Source organism: Clupea harengus, chromosome 15, assembly GCF_900700415.2.
Source record: "Clupea harengus chromosome 15, Ch_v2.0.2, whole genome shotgun sequence".
Taxonomy (NCBI): domain Eukaryota; kingdom Metazoa; phylum Chordata; class Actinopteri; order Clupeiformes; family Clupeidae; genus Clupea; species Clupea harengus.
The window spans coordinates 24,453,773-24,474,301 of record NC_045166.1 but is presented as its reverse complement, the minus strand read 5'-3'; the positions used below and the strand labels follow the sequence as shown (position 1 = coordinate 24,474,301).

The following is a 20,529-nucleotide window of genomic DNA, read 5'->3' as shown; positions in this document are numbered from 1 at the left end:
CCGTCTTAACATTGTTGATGCGGGCAAATCTTTTAATCTGCAGACACACACACACACTTGCTAATCCTGGCTAGAACAAATTCTCACTCACGCTGACATCCATAGCGCTGGCCTTATGAAAAGATATCTGATTAAATGATTAGACGATGCAATGTCAACAAACACTCTAAAACAACACAAATAAATAAGCCCTTGAGTTGACACAAACAATAACAACAACAACAATGCTAAAAAAAAAACATAAGGGAAAGTCTTTGATGGACTCAATGTGGGGGGAGAAAAATAAAAAAAGGGAAAAGTAAAAAGTTATGGGGTGGTTTGTATGCAGCACTGTTTGTCCCTCATCCCCTGCCGTCAAACCTTCCAGCCTTTCCCATTCTCAACCTGTGCATAGTGCAAGTTGGCCCACATAATGGTTGATTCACCAAGCCGGAGAGCCGAGAGTTATCTCCAAATCCACCTTTTTGAAAAGTACCTCCTGACTCTTATATCCCAGCCCTGCACTGATAGGGCAGGAGGAAAGGGATGGGGATGCGGGCCAGTGGACGATTCAAACGGACATTGCAGCTGGTGATGGTCTACAGGTCCCTGTAGAGAACCCCTCTGATTCGCTACGGACGGGTCTATTTGTGAGGAGACTCTGGGAAGAGCCAGAGATGGAGAGAGATCAGCAGGCGGCCAGGCAGACAGGTTTTCTTGTGGAAGGCTCCGGAATGAGGTGGGTGGCATGGGGGGGGGGGGGGGGGTCTATGAGACCTCGATTAGTGTCCTAATCTATCTGGGACCTCAAAGAGCATGCTGTGGGAACACACACTTGGAGTCAGCACGCTTTGCTTGGGGGACAACAACATCCCCTGCTGGGTTAATTCTCCACGGGGGTCGGTGAAGCAGGATCATGTCCATGAAAACTATTCCGGCAATGGTTTCAATCTAGACGAAACGGCATGGAATTGGGTAAACTTGGGATGGGGTTGCTCATGTTTAAAAAGGAACAAAAGATTTAAAAAAAAAAAAATTAAGGGGTCTGTGGGATCACAAACCTAATCGGAGCTCCCTTTGCCTGGGCAGGTTTGAGGAGGACCGTGATGGTTGTGGCCGTCTCATTCAGGAAGGCCTCGGAGCTGTCATACTCCTGTAGGGTGGGAGCTACAGAGGGGGAAACAGAAAGAGAGAGATGGGGGGGGGAGAGAGAGAGAGAGAGAGAGAGAGAGAGAGAGAAAGAGAGAAAGGACTCATGAATAGCAACACTTTTGAGAGACACTTCATATCCCGATCCTACAGTAACGGTTGAGTGTATTCATCTACATTGGTGATGCATTGGATTTCATCACAAACTATGGCATGCCCATTGCCTCTCCAACAGCATTTGTGCGAAATGAGTATGAAGAGCTGAATATACCTCAAACTCGGCTAGGCAGAGGAGCCACTATTAAAAGAACATTTCATGTCAACACAGCCTTGTTCACAACATCCTTGAAAGACGGCTCCATTTGTGGGATTTGACCTCACCTCATTATACATCTGCAGTTACTGAATGCTTCTTCCTGTTTGTGACCAGGTTTCTAAAGTACTTCTGCACAATTTTCTCTCGCTAAAGTGTGACCCAATGCATCTTTTTCGGATTTTCCCTGATTACACTTCAATTACAATACTTACATCTCTTAGACCTAAATCATACGCTCCCAAATAGAAAGCACTCAGGTCCCCACTCCTTTATGGGAGAAGCCACTGTCGTCCATTAGCCACTGAGGAATATGTCAAGAAGCTTTTATCTCCATTCACCTGCCTAATTTGATTCCCTTGAATGCTGCCTGTGCCATGGTCTGCATTATCACCTAATGAGGTCCTCGGCTGACGTTTTTCCAACAGATCCCAAATACATCCACTGCAGTCCAGGTCTCGATGAGTGCTGCCAAGATTGGAGTGTGTGTATGTGTGTGTGTGTGTGTGTCTGTGTGTGTGTGTGTGTTTGGACATGACTGCACCACAAACAGTTATCCACTGCTATTGATGCCCGCTCTGAAAAGCAGATGGTGAAAGGACAGAGTGATGTTCTGCAGGTGTGTGTGTGTGTGTGTGTGTGTGTGTGTGTGTGTGTGTGTGTGTGTGTGTGTGTGTGTGTGTGTGTGTGTGTGTGTGACGGTGAGATCTGCACAAAGGGGCCATTAAAGGCAGGGCACAATAGAGTTTGGGAGTGACCGCTGTAATTTTGTATGCGGTTGATTAGCATTTTTTTTTTATTCTGTTTTTTTTTTTTTTTAATCCCTATGAGAAAAAGAATGGGGTTTTGGAAAATCAACAAATAATGCCTGTGGTATTTAAATAACTGCTTTAGAGACCCCACATTCAATTCTGTGTATGTCGTCTCTGTATAGACTTTAGACCCATTATATCTCTAAAATGTGTCCGTTGCTATCCTGGAAAAACAACAGACTAAAAAGTCACAAGGTGAGCAGTGGCTAACCATAGCTAGCTTTACCGAACAGGGATTCAAGTGTTCTCAGAACAACCGCACAGTCAACTTTAGTAAACACATGAATTACCTATGTATTGGATAAACATCGGATTTATTCTATGCAACAGATTGACGTTTCATAAGAAGTTAAGCGTTAAGAGTTGTCTGTAACCATGGATACCACTCGAGTCTCACATGCTGCTCAAGGCAAGCGACAAGATTTAGTCTGTCTATTTTCTGCTTTAGCATATTGGTAGGAACATCTTTATTTTTTTACAAGACAACAGTTAGTTACAAAAGGTCATTTTAACTCACTAAACGGTTTGCCTAGGTTTTCTACTGGTGTTGTTTAACCCATTGATTTTCTCACTGGGATTTTTTCTTTGGAGCCAGGGAGTGTGAAAATGCCAATACCAAACTCTAAACACTCACTAAACTGCACTCGACTTACATACACTATAGCAGGTGCAGGACATTGGACGGCATTAGCATCTGTTAGAAGCAAATCATTCTACAGTCCATTCAATAAGCTCTCCCTCCCCCATCGGTCCCATCCAGTGGCCTTAACCTCATGAAATGACAACCCTTCATCATGTTTGGGTGTGTGTGTGTGTGTGTGTGTGTGTGTCGAGCCCATCGCTGAGGCCATTAATGTATTCTTTTTTCATTTGAGCTGTTCTCAGGTTTTTCCTCTGGTTTAGTCAAATGCTTCCATTGGGTTTGCTGTCAACTTCTACTTCTTAAATCATCAATGCTGCTGCATCCTTGTTGGCCCCGTTTCACCTCTGTTTCATCGGACAGCTTGAGCGATAGCTGACAGTCCTGACAGTCGTGTCAGACATCGTGTGTGTGCGTGTGCGTGCGTGCGTGCGTGCGTGCGTGCGTGCGTGCGTGCGTGCGTGCGTGCGTGCGTGTGTGCGTGTGTGCGTGTGTGCGTGTGTGTGTGCGTGCGTGTGCGTGCGTGTGCGCGTGTGTGTAAGAGTATGTGGGTGGTTGTATCTGTGGATATATATAAGTATATGTGCATGCGGTTGGCTTGGACCTGAACAGGCGAACCAGTACCTGAGATGTTGGTGGTGACATTAAGGGTGGCGGGGGGGCCGAAGCCCTTGACGGTGCTGCCGCGGATGACGAACTGGTAGGTGGTGCCCGGGTGGAGCTGCGAGAAGACGTGGTGGGTGGTGTTCCAGGGGAGGGAGACGATGAGCGGCGGGCGCAGCAACACTGACGTGTCAAATGACCGCACACTGCCGCAGCTGATCTGTTCACCCAGGAGACAACAGGAAAAACTGGATGAGTTCAAAACACGTCGTCTGTTCCCAATTAGCACCGAGTCGGCTATTGGAAAATCACCACTGCCAGTATGAACATGAATATTCCGAGCAAGTATCAACAATACTCCGCGGCTAGAACTGAAAAGGATTAATTGCGCTAATGTAGTGTAAACTGACATCTGTCTAGGGGTATTACTGGATGAAATAACACACTAATTTGGATGTAAATCCAAATTAATGCTTTGTTTTATTAGTGGGTTTTAGTGCAATTAATATCCATGAAATTGAATATATTGAAGCTGTGAGAAAGCGAGGCCTTCAGAGGGTCTTTCTCCTGCACCAGATAGAGAGTAGGGAGTATCAGCTTACATCCCCCTTTTCTCTGGGCTTAGGCAGAGTTCCCATATTCGCAGATGGACAGTATGGAAAGAACATTTTCTCCACGGTGAAAGTTCTGGATATTTTATGACCATTGCGCCCTCTCTTAATGCTCTTAAGTCAAATAAAAGACTGCATTTCTCAATCAATACGCTGGCTCGGAGTTTAACCTGGAACATATATCAAGAACCTGAATACTGCGTTTAACCCGCAATTCCTGTGCGACTTCTTTGGTCATAAGCACCTGACTGCCTGAGCCTCTGCTCTCTTTTCTGCTGATCTTTGGACATCCATGTCCGTGGACCTCAGAGACCTTGTCTGAAACACGCTCCGGGACACACAAACCACATGTGGAGAGCAACAACAGACCCAGACAGTCTGTCCTCCCTCCTCTCCGCGTCCAAAGTTCTCGTGGCAGGCCTCCCTAAACCACATCTTTCACCCCCCCCCCCCCCCCTCCCCCCCCTCCCCTGTCTAGCCCTCTCCGCCCCACCTCTCTCTGACCGTTTTCCTTCCAGCTTCATTACCTCATACTGAGTGATGATCCCGTTGGGTTCCAGCGGCTCCTTCCAGTACAGGAAGATGCGATCTTCAAACGGTGTGGCTTTCATGGATGGACTGGGCACCGGGCCAGGCACTGCATTAGGTGAGGAGGGAAAAGAGAGAGAGAGAGAGAGAGAGAGAGAAAGAGAGAGAGAGAGAGATAGATAGAGAGAGAGAGGGAGGGATAGAAAGAGAGAGAGATAGATAGAGAGAGAGAGAGAGGGAGAGAGAGAGAGAGAGAGAGAGAGAGAGAGAGAGAGAGAGAGAGAGATAGAAAGAGAGAGAGAGAGAGATAGATAGAGAGAGAGAGAGAGAGAGAGAGAGAGAGAGAGAGTGAGAGAGAGAGATAGAAAGAGAGAGATAGATAGAGAGAGGGAGAAGAAGAGAGAGAGAGAAGAGAGAGAGAGAGAGAGAGAGAGAGAGAGAGAGAGAGAGAGAGAGAGAGAGAGAGAGAGAGAGAGAGAGAGAGAGAGAGGAGAGAGAGAGAGAGAGAGAGAGGAGAGAGATAGATAGATAGATAATAGATAGATAGATAGATAGATAGATAGATAGATAGATAGATAGATAGATAGATAGAGAGAGAGAGAGAGAGAGAAGAGAGAAGAGAGAGAGAGAGAGAGAGAGAGAGAGAGAGAGAGAGAGAGAGAGAGATAGATAGATAGATAGAGAGAGGGAGAGAGAGAGAGAAGTTGTCACGCAATCGCAAGGGTAGCATGATTAATACGCCATCTCTCATGAAAACCACTTGCGAGTCTCCCATAGCTATTACACGTTTGCCGATTGCTTTTATTTACAGTAAATGCATTACTATGCCTAAAACTGGGCAGCAAAGAAGAAAAGCAGGCATCATTAAGATTGCAGGAGGCTCCAATCTTTGTGTGTGTTATTGAAGCCAACAGTATTATTTCACATTATTTCTCTATCTTTATTTCTTTGGTGTTTGAGCTGATCGGTCTGTCTACATTGTCTCCCTGATTTGGGATTTGTTTTATCGCCACGAAATGCCATTCAGAAAATAAAACAAACAAACAAATGAAAACAGTCTGCTAGCTGTTTATCTCTTGAAAAAAAAAAAAAAAAAGAGACTTTCATGTGACTGATGTGATTTTTCTTTTTGTAAATATGCTAATGCATATCGTCAGTCTTGTTATTCAATCAAATGCTGACACTGATACTGACAATTACGCAGCTTGGCGAGAACTGACTCGGCGTTGTCTTCTGAGCCAGCGGAGCGCTACAACAAGCTCTTTGAAGCACTCACTTTGACGTCAAAGAAAGGAAAAAAGAAAAGATTGTTTCTGTTTTAATATGGAAGGGAGGGTTTGTGTATTTTTGGGGGGGGGGGGGGGGAAGGGGCATGGGGATTTTCCTATAACTGCACCAAGAGACGTCCAGTCCAGTCTCTCGCCCACAGCAGACGGGGCATGGGGATTTTGAGACCTCCTATAACTGCACCAAGAGACGTCCAGTCCAGTCTCTCGCCCACAGCAGACGGGGCATGGGGATTTTGAGACCTCCTATAACTGCACCAAGAGACGTCCAGTCCAGTCTCTCGCCCACAGCAGACGGGGCATGCGTTGCATGACCGGAGTCACGTGATGGCGCACATGTCACTCGAGTCAGTGGATGGGAGCCCAAGGGGGGTTGCTCCGAAAGAGTCGGCTGTCTCTCAGATCACGGAGTGCGTGTGTGTGTGTGTGTGTGTGTGTGTGTGTGTGTGTGTTGTGTGTGTGTGTGTGAGAGAAAGAGAGATGGTCAGTTGGGTTTAGTCTCCCCCTTCACTGTGTGTGTCAGATTGAAACTGAGGAAGAGAGAGGAGTCTGTGTGTGTGTGTGTGTTGTGTGTGTGTGTGTGTGTGTGTGTGTGTGTGTGTGTGTGTGTGTGTGTGAGAAAGGGAGAGTATGCAAACACGTGGGCTTGAGTCAGTCGGGCACAGCCTACCTGTCCGCTGTGTATGTATGATTGAAACAGAGGAAGACAGAGAAATCTTGTGTGCATGGTTGTTTGCTTGTTGTATATACAGGTGAAAGAAACATATGTATGTATGTATGTGTGAAAAACAACAAGGAAGAGAAAGCCTCTGTGTGTGTGTGTGTGTGTGTGTGTGTGTGTGTGCACACACGCGCATTTGTATGTGTGTGAGCAGTGCGCCATCTCAGTGCTCACTGAGGGCACTCTGTTTACAGAGGCTGTGCCGGCTTCACACCCTCCAGACAAGGCCCTATTCATCAAATATGTGCCACTGAGACATCTCTCTCTTCCCAGTGAAGCAAGGGAACACACACACACACAACACACACGCACACACGCACACACACACACACACACACACGCACACACTTAACCACAGTGGAGACGTATGTCCCACATGGAACACTTAATTTCACTTTGACACAAAGGTAAGTAAAAAAAAAAAAAAAACTTCAAAATGAAAATGAATTCATTCATTCAACAGGTAACAATTAATCGAAGAGGAAACACTAATTTTGCTCGAGCTGATGTTAGTCGTTGTGCTTTGACTGTGAGCTGTGTGGTGTTGGTTCTTATTCGAGGAAACAGCCTAGATTGGGCCTGACACAACTAAATGAAATGCACTCACAGGAATAGCTCAAGGTTGAGAAAACTGTTAGTGTGTGTGTGTGTGTGTGTGTGTGTGTGTTTGGTGGAGTGGATTGATTTTTTCCTTATGAATTCTGGCCAAAGCCTCACACCTGCCTCAGCCATTTGTCGGTGGTTACCTTCAAGGCAGGGCCGGGGTACACACATAGAAATCTAAACAGGACTAGGCTACTTCAAAGGATCAGCAAAATAAGGCATGTAGGCAGGCCCATCATCTGCATGAGGGAGAGAGAGAGAGAGAGAGAGAGAGAGAGAGAGAGAGAGAGAGAGAGAGAACATGAGAGAGAGAGAGAGAGAGAGAGAGTGAGAGAGCGAGTGTGCGGTCCTCCAGCGTTTAATGGCATGTTAAGAGTTCCGCCACGGTCGCCCCGTTATCACCGCAGCCGTGCGCACCGCTCTCCAGCTAGTGACCATTAAAGAGGGAGCCAGCCAGGAGGCGACGTGACCTGCTTCGGAAGGGTTTATTTACTGTATCTCACCTGGGAGCTTTGTCGTGTCTGTGTGTGTGTCTGTGTGTGTGCGTGTGTGTGTGTGTGTGCGTGTGTGTGTGCGTGTGTGTGTGTGCATAGGTGTTGTTATATCTGTGTGTGTGTACTTTGTGTTCATGTTTTCATCTGGCAGCGTGTGAGCAGCACTGCAATTTAAAGGAAATATAAGTGGACTGCAATTCATGGGCTGAGGGAAAGGTCGGCCGAACCAGGTGTTTGATTGAAATCGTGTGGGTCTGCATCTCAAAATGTGCACACCAGTGTGTGTGTGTGTGTGTGTGTGTGTGTGTGTGTGTGTGTGTGTGTGTGTTGTGTGTGTGTGAGTGCGTGTGTGTGAGTGCGTGTGAGTGCGTGTGAGTGTGTGTGTGTGTGTGTGTTTGGGGGCTTCAAACAGCTATAGAATATCTGCTGTCTGAATAGATGTTTGTGAATTTATGATGATTGTTTGTGTAAGTGCATGTGTGTAAGTGTATGTGTGTGTTGTGTGTGTCTATAGTCCATACCATCCTCCTCAGTCTGAATAATGGTCTCGTCGCTCTCCTTGCGTCCCTCTGGGTTGGTGAGGATCATCTTCAGGCTGACGTTGGTGTTGGGGGGCAGGTTGCCCACCACGTGCCGCGGTGCCTTTGGGTCCATGTCCAGGCAGTCGGCCTTGGTCTGGTTGTTGGCGTTGTGGTAGTGGTAGCAGATGGTGACGTTGAAGGTGTGGCAGCGGGTGATGTTGTAGCCCAGCGACTCCCAGTCCACAGCGATGAACCTGGCCTGGATCTCCGCTATCTTCAGGCGCTTCGGCGTTCGCATCGGCTCTGCATGGGGGGGGGGGGGGGGGGGAAACAGATTCATTGTGGGTTAAAGCTTTGCCTCATGCTAAATGCGATAGGTGGTGGATAGTGCAACCTTGGGATAGCTTTGTGATTTCCTAAATTATACAAACAACAACAACAAGAAAGCCATTTGGCTGGGGAAAAAAAAAAACTCTCTCACTATGGGGGAACTCATCTTTCTGCAGTAAAAAAGTGTGAAAGGAGGGAAACGGCAAACAACCCATTAAACAGATATTGGCTATTCATAGGAATGAATAACAGGCCCTGCGCGAACACATATTAACATTTATTAACCCATCTGTTCCATCTGGCCACACGGACGGACTGTCGTAGACAGAGAGCGATCACCTGACAGTCCTCTAGCAGCACCACGAAAACACAGCCTTCTCGTTTTTATTTTCCCTTCACCCAACCCCTCCCCACCCACCCCCCCCAAACTCCCCCAGGGACTCAAAGAAATCTGCAGTCAAATAATGAGGCTATTAACAAGATTCAATGTCAGTGGCAGTTGAAGGGTTTGGGGGGGGGGGGGGGGGAGGGTTGGGGGTGCAGTAAATGCAATGTTTGGGGAGGCTGAGGGGAATCTGCACACAGATGCCAGGCTGACCAGGAGGACACTGGCTGAGGCATTTTAAGAGCCTCTAAATTAGCCAATACATCACCCAGGGAGAAAGTCAATATAATCCGACCTGCAATCCATCAAGCGGCCATGCCACAGCGGGTACTAATTACTCTAAATGTGCAATTTACCTGCCTGATTGGAGCAATGATGCAAATACTAGCTTTTGTCTCCTTGTGCGGATTCCTACGGCGGGGAGTGAAATGAAGGAAGCAATAGTGCTGTTGGACTACGGGGGATTGGATCGATTGATGGGTGTCATGGACCCTCCATATTGCCACTTCATGCCGACTTGTTCCAATTAGTATCTTGTCTACGACATGTGAGGTGTTGCTAATGCTAATGCACTTTATAGCTATTGTACATTAGAGATGGCAGACACTGCAGTCAAAGCATGAAGACTTACAAAAGGTTTTAATTCAGAAAGGGATGAGCAGATGACTATCAATGATGCAGATACTGCCATCAATACTGCCTCTGAAAATGGCAGAAGTTAGGAAAACTTCCAAAATAAACAGTGTGCATCGTTGCCTTGCCTTGATAGTAGATTTGTAACAGTGATAGGATTCTACAGCTGGATGAGCAAGTTTTTACTGACATTAAACTGAATACCTGCTGTGAGGACCTACCTCCCTCACATAACACTTTAACATTAAAATGCCATCCATCTTGGCACTGGAGGGTAATGGGGTTAAAATATTGAAGAGAAATACAGCCAAATACTTCTTTTTTTTTTTCTCTGGCAGGAAAAATGACTTGAGAGTGTCAGGGTCTCACATAAGCTAAAATATTTGCCCTTTAAAGCGTGGGGGGAATATCTTTTTGGGGCGTATTCCGAGGGGGCCGGTCTTTAAACCAAAGTGAAATTGGAATGTCACCAAAGCATGTGCTAAAAGCCCATTCCATTTGTACTCCGCTGACGGATAGGCAGCCGACAGTCGGGGGTTCCTGCCCCGACACACTGGGGTCTCCTGCACAAGCCAATGCCGAGGCCTTTCCGTACCGGTGGATACTTGTGTCCCAATGCACTGCTCTCATTATAAGAGAAAATGGGCTAATGCCTTCACTGGACTTCACTGGGCTCAAGGAATGTGGAGGCAAGACTCCCTGCACAAAAAAAAACAAAAAAAACTAGAGCTCGGACAAACTCCTCAAACTCATGAAAGAAATTGATACATAAATAAATAAATAAATAAAATGTAAAAGAAAATATTCAATCTCTTGTGCTGCTGATGACTATAACCCTTAAGGCTACTGAGGTGCTAAAAGGAAAGGCCAAAAAATAGGAATATTTTTGGCTCTTTTATTTGGTGGAAAAAAAGGAAGCCAAACAGTCAAAGATCAAAACGTGAACTCTTGGTGCTAAATTGCAGATTGATTTAAAAAAAAAAAAAAACATTTGTTCCCCTCGAGCAGGTACCCCCGGTGAGTGCAATCAACTGCGGTTTGATGAGAGGAGTTGAGGAGTGCCTTTCCTTTGTAGTCTAATTAAAATGAAAGCCTGAGCATGAAGACGGGGGACTTGTTAACATAGGCCTCACAGTGACTGCCAGCTTTGGGCTTATTAAAAAATAAAGCTCTCTGTCTGTCTCTCTCTTTCTCTCTCTCTCTCTCACTGTATGTCTCTCTCTCTGTCGCTGACTTTTAGAAATGAGGTGATGGCGGATTAACCTTCTGAATGTGCCTGTCGTCCATTTATCATATCTGCCCCTAATTATTAGCATGTAGCGGCGTGAGGAAACATACAGACACGTTTCTCCCGGAAACGGGGAGTTGTCGCTCCGCATTGGAGCCGCCTCAAAGTGAAGCGCGTAATCGCACAGCGAGTGCCAGAAATAACGCGGGGTAAATTAAATCTCGCTTTCCTTTTCATGGAAGGGTGTGTGTGTGTGTGTGTGTGTGTGTGTGTGTGTGTGTGTGTGTGAGTATGGACTGTGTGCGTGTGTTTGAAACGGGGAAACAGAGGGAGACGAGGGGTGGGGGGAGATGGACAATCACTCGGTTCTGCCCTCGGGGCTTTTTAATTTGGAGCCCTGTCCACAGTTGACCCCATGCCAGATGAAAAAAAAAAAAACACTCGCGTTGGCCTTATTTAATAGCAAAGCCTTCCTCCTGGAAGTGGGCTCCGCGGGGGAATTGCTCTCCGAGACGGCACAGGTTATCAGCTATGGTGAAAAGGAGGCTGCGCCCCCAACCTGTTGACCCTACGCCCCCTTACCGCCACCACACACACACCTCCCCTAACTTATCTCCCGACGGAACAAGTGGCTAATAAATACTCCAAGAAGACGGAGGAGGGGGGAAAATCCTCCCCCCCCCCCGCCCCCCAACACTATTACTTCCCAAGTGCAATTCACACTTGTCCACGGATAATTTCATACAAATGATCAGGGAGGAAAAAAAGGGGAAGGGGGAAATGTGATTATAAGAACAAAATACATGCGTGGCCCATAGATGTGTTTTGTACCTATGACAAGTCATTATCTGGTTGTCAGTCAGGGAAGGGATGATGACAGTGGGCCACTGCTTCGGAACCCAGGCAACAAAAAAAAACCAAAAAAAAAACGTATTAAATCTTGACAGGTCTCAGGGAGAGCACAGCGGAAATTAAAAGAATGACTCTAGTGTGTGTGTGTGTGTGTGTGTGTGTGTGTGTGTGTGTGTGTGTGTGTGTGTGTGCGTGTGCGTGTTTTGCCAAGTGGTCAAGGCAATATTGGCTCACAGCTCAATTTGGTAACCCACACCAGAACGAAGAGTAAGGAAGAGCTGGTACTGCCCGACACATGGACGAATAGTAAAGGAACCAAATCATTCAAAGAGTATTTTTAACCCCAAGTGATCTCTGGACAAATACTGCTACACATCCGGCCTCCGAAATCCAGTTTGTCTCTGAGCAGATATCAGGTGGATGAGAGCGCAAATGTATTCTGTCTGGTTTCAAAATCAAAGATCAAAGGCCGCTGGTCACAGAAGACAGGGAGTTGCCATATCAGAGACAAGGTGCCATTCAGTGGTGAATAAACCCAGGACCAATGGCTACATGAGGGCTTGAGAGTGATCAATTCAGGTTGGGGTGGAAGATTTACCCCCCCCCCCCCCCCCCCCCCCCCACACACACACACACACACACCTTTCACCCCAACCACGCCTCATACAATCCCTGCACCAGCCTTCCCTCACCCCTCCTAAAAACAGAATGAATTAAAGGGCCCAAGTTAGACTAAGATGGATCTCTGACTTGCCCCATCAATTTATGTGTCAAACAGGCGATAGCATGTTGGAGCAGAAAATAAATTACCCCTGACGTCCCATGGCCCATCAGCTTTCTGGCACCACACACACACACACACACACACACACACAGCTATTTGCTCAGTAGACAATTACGTGTTTCTCACCCCCCCCCCATGCACCCAATGTTTATTCTATCGCCCTGGCGAATGATTAACAACGTGTGTACCCTTCAGAATTGATCAATACTTTCGAAGCCTCTGCATTAACTTTACAGATTAGGCATCCTCCACGATGATAAATTTCATTGATTCCCCCCGATGCTCAAATCTGGCGCACACTTTTTCCCCACCGACGAGCTTAAATTAAAACGCAGGTATATGGCCCTCGGGGGGGAGCCCAAGCTCGGGGAGCCCGAATGTTTATAGCCGGTTTGTCGAACCTTAAGCCTGTTACTGCCAATGAATATAGATGCAGGAAAACAAGTGTGAGGAGTAAACGTTTGTCACCTTGCTGAAGAGGCTGGATGGATGTGGGGGTGGGGAGGCGAGGGCTGCCCTTTGGGCCCCAAACACAAATGGGCCGTCACACACAGGCAGGCCGAAAGACAAACAGACCTCCCCCTTCAACCTCCAGCACTCTGTAGTTCCCCTTATCCTGTCCTTATCTACAGTTCACCGAAGGGTAACGAGGAGGAGCGGGGAGTCTGGCGGGGGCCATGCTAGTAGGGGCTGGGGGTAAGGGAGGCATTCTGATGCCTCTCCGTTCGGGATTCCTTCCAGCACTGAGAATCATTTGGCATCCCTGGATTCTAAATTGCTGTGACAAATCAGCGATTGATGTCGAAAACAAAACCTATTGTTTCGCACAGCCGTCTCATTGTGGCGAAGCAACAATACCCACTTTATCTCTCTGCTGTGCAGCCTCCATCAGAGAGAAAGAGAGCAAGTGAGAGAGCGAAAACACCATTTACATACATAAAAAGGTAGACCGAGAACAATTTGGAGTGCTCCAAACTTACAGAGTGCAAATCAATAACAATCAAATGAACAATGATTTTTAAATGGCGTGGACGCTCTAACGAATTTGATTTGGGAAATCAAAGAGGGAATACAACTGGGATACAACTGACCAAAATACTAAAAGACAAATCTACAATATAATAAGAATCTTTATTTATAAAGCGAAATCCACGTTACAAAGTGTTCTACAGAGGCAGCAAAATAAAACAGCCATAAAAACATCACGTTTGTAAAAAGCAGAAAACAATTAGTTATATAAGAAGCCATACAGTGGCATGCCAACTTCTTTTTCCAATAGGGGGGCGCATTTGAAAATAGTTTGCGTAAAATGTCACAACTTCAATTGCTTGCATATCTTATTTCAAGCCATGGGTGGCATTGATTAGGGTTAATTAATTAGACACAGCTTGAAAATGCATTATTGCACTGACATTAATGCACTTAGTGGGAAATGTGTGGCCTGGAAACCGTGTTGAAAAGAGACGGGAGGACCAGACTACATTTAGTGATTAGCGAGAGGGTGGAGAGGTCTCCGATTTAATTGCACAACCAGACACTGAGTGGATAAGGATTTAATGATGCCACAGACAAAAGAAGTTGCTTCGTTTGAAGACGTGTTCTAACAAACTCTCTGACAAGTATTTATGGCGCGACTTTCAGACTAATTTGAGATTAAAACAAACAAAAAAAAAGAAGTAACCAAGAAGAAGAAACCAAGAAGTGGAAAACGATTACGCTGTGGTGCAAGAAAAGTCCGCCCAACTGCAGCAACCGAGGACCGAGGACCGAGGACCGCAATGACAACAGATCACTTGCAGGCTGTTGACTTCTGTTTTGAAAGACATCTCCTGAGCTCGACGCGTTTGAACGCTGAAGCACAGTTCTGTTTGTGCTCCATTACCTCATGCAAATGGTGTTGTTCTTCCATCAATAAACTGCGAAAGGGGGCTTAGCGTCTGTTCTCTCGAAGGACCACCCCAAACAGGTGCCACCGCCGCTGTGGCATAAAACAAAGACCCAGGGAAGGGGAAAGAAAAAAAAAAAAATATATATATTTTTCCGTGTGTGTGTCGAACCGCACGGATTAGATCTTTAATTGCAACAGGAGTCTGCTGTTTGCACAGAGATTGCTTCCTCCCTCGGCTACCAAACTTCTTAAATGTCAGTCAGAAGAGCGGGTCTTCCACCGAGCACCACTACCACCACCACCACTATTGCTGCCGCTATCTCTTCAGCTCCAACAGCTTTCCTATATAAAAATCAGTTAAACCCTTTGGAGCAGAACGGCCACTTTATCTCTGTGGCTGGCAATAATGTGGCAGGGGGAAAGAGACTGCACAAAGCACCCAAAATTGTGCCTCCGCACTCCACGGCAAGACATTCCTTTATCGTGGGCAATGGCTAGAAAGGGGGGAAAATAAAGCGAAACATAACTAATCAAGTCTAAGAGGAATGTAAATGGGAATTATTTCGATAAAGTCGACAAAGCACTCATGTGCCAAGTGTAGCACTCATTAGGTCAGCGTAGCATTGGCTGTTCTGAGCACGGCCAAAGGCCGACTTTCCTGCTGATGGGTGCAGTGCCAAGAATCTGTAGAACAATGGGTGTACTTTTTAAACGTACACAACTTTCTGTTTCTTTCTGATAGTCTATAGGCTACCAAGGAAAATGTGTTTGTACACCGACATAGGCTATTTCTGGACTGCAGCTGCCCTAATTAAGACGCGGTTTAGGCAAGACTATTTGTTTGGTGGGAAATGAAATCAATGATCCACTAATTCAAAGTCAGTGAATTATATGAAAAAACATTATCACTTTATTATGTCCATCTGTTAGTGCGTGTGTGTTTTCTTAATTTTTCTGCAACCATAATAAACAAATGGCCTATGCTACCGTACACACAGGCCATAGCCATAATCATCCTCCTCCAAGCGCAAATGACAACTGAACTAGTTTAAAGTGAATAAAGGAACATCCTGCCTGTGCACTACTCACAGGAATTGTGAGATATATTTTGCAAAGGGTAGGGTAGCTACATCCATGCACTTGGTTCTAACCTGGCCTGTGGAGAGCTCATCCATCTCCAGACTTCTGCACATGTCGCGAAAGGAGAACATTGTGGAACTTGAGCTTTCATTGTTTGTTTACAGGTCCAAGAGCAGAGTCAGGTGTTGTTCTCCCTCTGCAGGCAGCCACAAGTGCGTTGTGTGTTTTAGAAGGGACTGCCGGTTAAGATCTTTGATTAAATACTCCGGAAACTGTGGTTAACACGTTTGTTGAACACACCTTTCAAAGAAGTGATCATACTAGCTAACACTGCTGACTCCAGTCCAGAATTTATTTTTGCTAGCTTTAGGACTTGATCCATGGGCACCCATTGAGAATCCACTAGTGGTTCTAAGGGTCTTCTTCATTAATGGCTGGGGCTGTTCTACTGTCTGTGGGAGAGATATGGGAAGTTGTAAAGATGCTGAGGGGATAAGATCACTTTGCAATCAAATGTAAGAGTACAGGCTAATGAAAGCCTGGAAATTTGGAGGGCAATTCTGCTGATAAACCCAAGCACCAATTACTGGAGGGTCGCACATGTTATTACCCAAGATGAATAGGGAGAGCTGTCAGTGACTTAACAGCCAAGAAGGGTAAAGATAAGGACAGAGACAGCAGGAGGGGTTGTTAGTGCATCCAGAATCAAGCAATCAGGGACACTGCATTTTCTTTTCATCTTTTAGAGTGAAGTCCTGGATGACCATCTTACATTGCTCTTGTTGTGTCTAAAATCTTAAAATCCTTTGTTTAATTAATGTGATAAATTAGATGAATCCACTTCAGAATTTAGATCCAAATGCATCATCCCTAACCCTGTCCTGACTCCTGACAAGACGAGGCTTATCTAACAAAATAAACTCTCAAAGATGGTAGAATTTCTCTAGTAACTTAATGTAAGTGCTTAACGAGGCCGAGTTTAAAAAGACGGTGTTTTTCTTAAATTGACCTGTATTACTAACTACATTCTCATGCACTACTAGTCAGGCTTCTGTTAACCATCTCTATCTTTTTCCCTTTCTCTCTGTAGCCACTGACTCTGGATGTTTCACTCTCACAGCAGGCCCAGTAGTGAGGGTGACGGGCGCCATGTGCGGGAATGGATGGGGCCAGTGCTTGACTTCGCTCAGAGGACAGCTGGCCTTTAATAATAAAAAAAATATAAAAAAAATCAAAAGGCATTAATAACGCCGCTGTTTGCCTCATTTGCTTCTCCATTAAGCCAGGACCCGGGAATCCTCTCACCGCGCTTGCCTAAGGGGCGACCTCCATCGACGCGTGCCGCACTTCGTGGAAGCCCCCCCCCCCCCCCAACCCCAACCCCAACACACAAACACACTTTAACCCATAATTCAATTTCCTATCGAACCACAAAACGATGGGAAGACAGAGAGGAGGAAGGAAGGCCTTAGCTGTAAAATCCAATATCATTTATTTTTAATTGCGTTTTTTTGAGCTTTGAGCGCAGGCTCCCCACAGACGTGGAGCACAGAGAGCACCACACCGGCCACCAGGGCTTTCTAATGGGCTCTGCCCCATAAACCTCTGAAGGCTACCACATTACATTTAGCTAATGGTGCGTACATTACTTAACAGGGAGAGATATACAGACCTCCCCACACATTCAAATTCACAGAGACCCTGTGTGTGTGGTTGTATGTGTGTTCGGGGGGGGGGGGGGGGGGGTAGGTCTAAAGGGGTAGATGCCCCCCTAATAAGAAGACTTAAAAGGAGCGATAAGCTGACTCTTTGAAAAAGGGAAGCAACTGCAGTGATGTAGACGAATGACGTCCACTCTTCATCTTGCTGTCAAATCTGCTGAGGAGTTCACAGCTTGACGGAGCGGCCCGAGGAAGCGCATTCGTCGGCGCTCTGATCTCGATTGATAAGCTTTTAATAAGACACGTGGTAGCGGCGGCGGCTCTGCTTAAAGAGGACTTGCTTTAAATGAAGACAAGCCCAGGAGGATCTTTCATCACCTACTGGCGGGTCACAGCCCCGGAGACTGTGTCATCGCAGACCCGCACCTCATAAATAAATCAAGATCGCTCACACACACACACACACACACACACACACACACACACACACACACACACGTATCACTAGTGTCAACTGAGGAGTGGTGTCTCAACTCCTCTGGGATGTCGCTGAAGCTCTGGAGGCAATAGAAGTCTATATATGACGCCATCACCCCTTCAGACTGAGATGCCAGTTGCCCCGTCACAAACACACATATGGGGTTGCTTGCTAGTGCAACTGAAGCTGTCTGGCACCTTGTCATGACGAGAGGGGACACACACACACACACACACACACACACACACACACACACACACACACACACACACACACACACACACACACACACACACACACACACACACACACACACACACACACACACACACACACACACACACACACACACACACACACACACACACACACACACACACCAATAACACCTGCATAACAATTACAGCTGCCACATGCACCTGGCTTAAGCGCCGAATCGGTAATACACCACACACACCATCGGTTAATTACCTTGCTGAAATAATCCAATCACTCAAATCTCTATTTTCTCCCCTCACACATTTTGAAGAGTTGAGATCAGTTTACATCAACGCTTTAGAAACAGTCAGATTCATCTGGATCTTGTTCCTTTTGTCTCTTATGACACATGATACGACTCAATGCCAACTCAATGATGCTAACAACATTCGCTTCCTTCTCTGCCGTGAAACCAATATGTTGAAAACAAAACCACTCTCATATTGGTGACGGCCTTCACAACCCTTTGGTTAACCTGAGCACCTCCCGAAGTACAGTAGCCCATTTGAGAAGCGAGCAAACAAACAAATTGTAGAAAAACCGTGGGAAGCAAAGAGGGACAAAAAGTCCAGTTTTCTTTTTTCCCTTCCTACTGGTTCTGGCTCTCTTTTTAAAAGTCATTGTGTTTTGTTGTTTTTTTTTTTAAAGTGGAGCCAACCTGCTCAGCTGTACTCTCTTAGTGTGAAATACAGGATTATGTTAAGCCCACCATATCGTCATATGTTCCACCCCCCCCCCCCAAAAAAAAAAAGTCACCACCCAAAGCTTCCTCTTTCTAACTCAGTCCTTAACAGCATTTTAGGGAGCCAAACAAACGAACAAAAAACAACAGCGAATATGCAGCCCGGACTTTAATTCCCTGGAATCCAGGCTGTTTGTATTTTCTGTGGATGAGACTTTAAAAAGGCTATTGCATGCAGAATTCAGAATGGATGTGGACATCCTACAACTTTCAGATTAAAAAGCTTATCAGCCACAAACTGAGCACACCAAAAGAGACTGAAAACAGCCAGAGAAACCACCGAGCAAGATTCAGATAGAGAGATCCAACAGTCTCTCTTTCTGTGGTCGCTGAATATATCGTAATACATTGCAGCCTTTCTCCTTGATATGTTAACAGCCACAAACAAACCTCACTGAGCGGGTGGTCTAAAAAGTCACTCCATACCACAAGCCAGCATTTCATCACTCCTCAACCCAACCATACCATCATCTCAGAGCACCGGTAATGACCAGCTCCATACATCCATAGCCTCAGTAGCAGCCGCTGCCGCCCGCCTGCAGACAGGCTCCATTTTCATTAATCATGGGAGAGGGAGAGGGGGCCGTCAGGAGGCTCCAGCCCCACATGCAGATGTAGCAGGCCGGTCAGCCGCTGTCAGGCTGAAGCTCGTCTCATCTGCAGGGCCCCCCCCACCCCCAGCTGGACAGAACCTCCTCTGCTGCCATAAAGCTGTCCACAGATAATGTCATGTGAGAAAACACAGTGTGCCTACCACACACACACACACACAGACAATGTGCATGCAGACACAGAGATAAGCACACACATACACACTCAAACACACAGCCACAGAGGTGTATATTGCCCTTCTCTCTCACACACACACACACACACACACACACACACACACACACACACACACACACACACACACACACCTAATGAGGTCTGCTGAGGTGGACAAGCTGCCAGCTGCTTCCTACCCTTAGCTTCACACTGCGTTTGAGACAAAGGGCCAAGCTGAAGTAGTGCAGTCCACAGGCAACAAGTTAGCCTGCACTCAGAAACCATAACACGATCCCGAACCACATGCTGGCCAATAGCAGGATGAGTGACTGGCCGTAATGTGGAGTTGATAGCCAATTCTTCCGTGTGTTCCCAAATATTTAATTTGTGACCAACACACTCACCACCTTATCCTGATTTCCAGCCTGTTTCAAATGAATGGTAGCATGCTGGCTAGCTAGCAGTCCACTTTAAGGTTGGAAAGAACCAGCAGAGAGATCAGTTCACAAACACTACCACCTTCAAATATCCCTCTTAAGCATTCTTGAGCACACACGTTTCGTTATGAAAAAATTACTAATTTTGTGGTCAAAAGAATGAAAGGAATAAATTAAATGGTTGTTTCTGTTAAATCGTACAACACTACACTGTACATGCAAATGATACATGGTGCAGGTAAAATGCCTGCTGTTCGTGTGCCTACGTGACCGAGTCTGCGTTCAGTCTCTAGTGAGTTTGGGTTTCAGGATGCGGAGTCAAAGCTTATGGTCTATCTCCACACCTGATTACATGTCACCCCTTATCCACCCCAGTGTCTCAGTGTTATGAAAATGACACCGTCCCGACGCAGGGGAAAGTGGGAGAAGAGAGAAAGGAGAGAAGCGAGTGACAAAAGATAATAAATGAAAGAGAGCGTCTCCCCGAGGGACGACTAGAGGGGGGTGAAACTAATTCTCACTATTCCCAATGGGAAAATGAAACACACCGCACATCACTCTAGTTTCATATCAATTACCCACACACTTACGACAGCAGCAGAAAATTGTATTTGGGGGGTTGGGAGGGCCATCATTTCCTCACCACCCACCATCCCAACCCCCCAAAAACGATCCATGTCGCACAATTTTCAATTAACCAAGTCACAGATAGATACTCTATTCCTCTCTTCAAATAAATGTGTTA

General features: G+C 46.2%; 1 protein-coding gene across 12 annotated transcripts in view; it reads right to left on the bottom strand.

Annotated features, from left to right (window-relative positions):
• The window catches only part of ptprk (protein tyrosine phosphatase receptor type K), a 196,381-nt gene that overhangs the window by 34,215 nt on the left and 141,637 nt on the right, over window positions 1–20,529 (bottom strand). For all 12 annotated transcript variants that reach the window (XM_031581318.2, XM_031581317.2, XM_031581322.2 and 9 more), the window contains 4 exons: window positions 8,261–8,563; window positions 4,635–4,744; window positions 3,518–3,716; window positions 1,041–1,146 (listed from right to left, as the gene is read on the bottom strand). In XM_031581318.2, coding sequence (XP_031437178.1) covers window positions 1,041–1,146; window positions 3,518–3,716; window positions 4,635–4,744; window positions 8,261–8,563 — 718 coding nt within the window. The remainder of the gene's footprint in view (window positions 1–1,040; window positions 1,147–3,517; window positions 3,717–4,634; window positions 4,745–8,260; window positions 8,564–20,529) is intronic.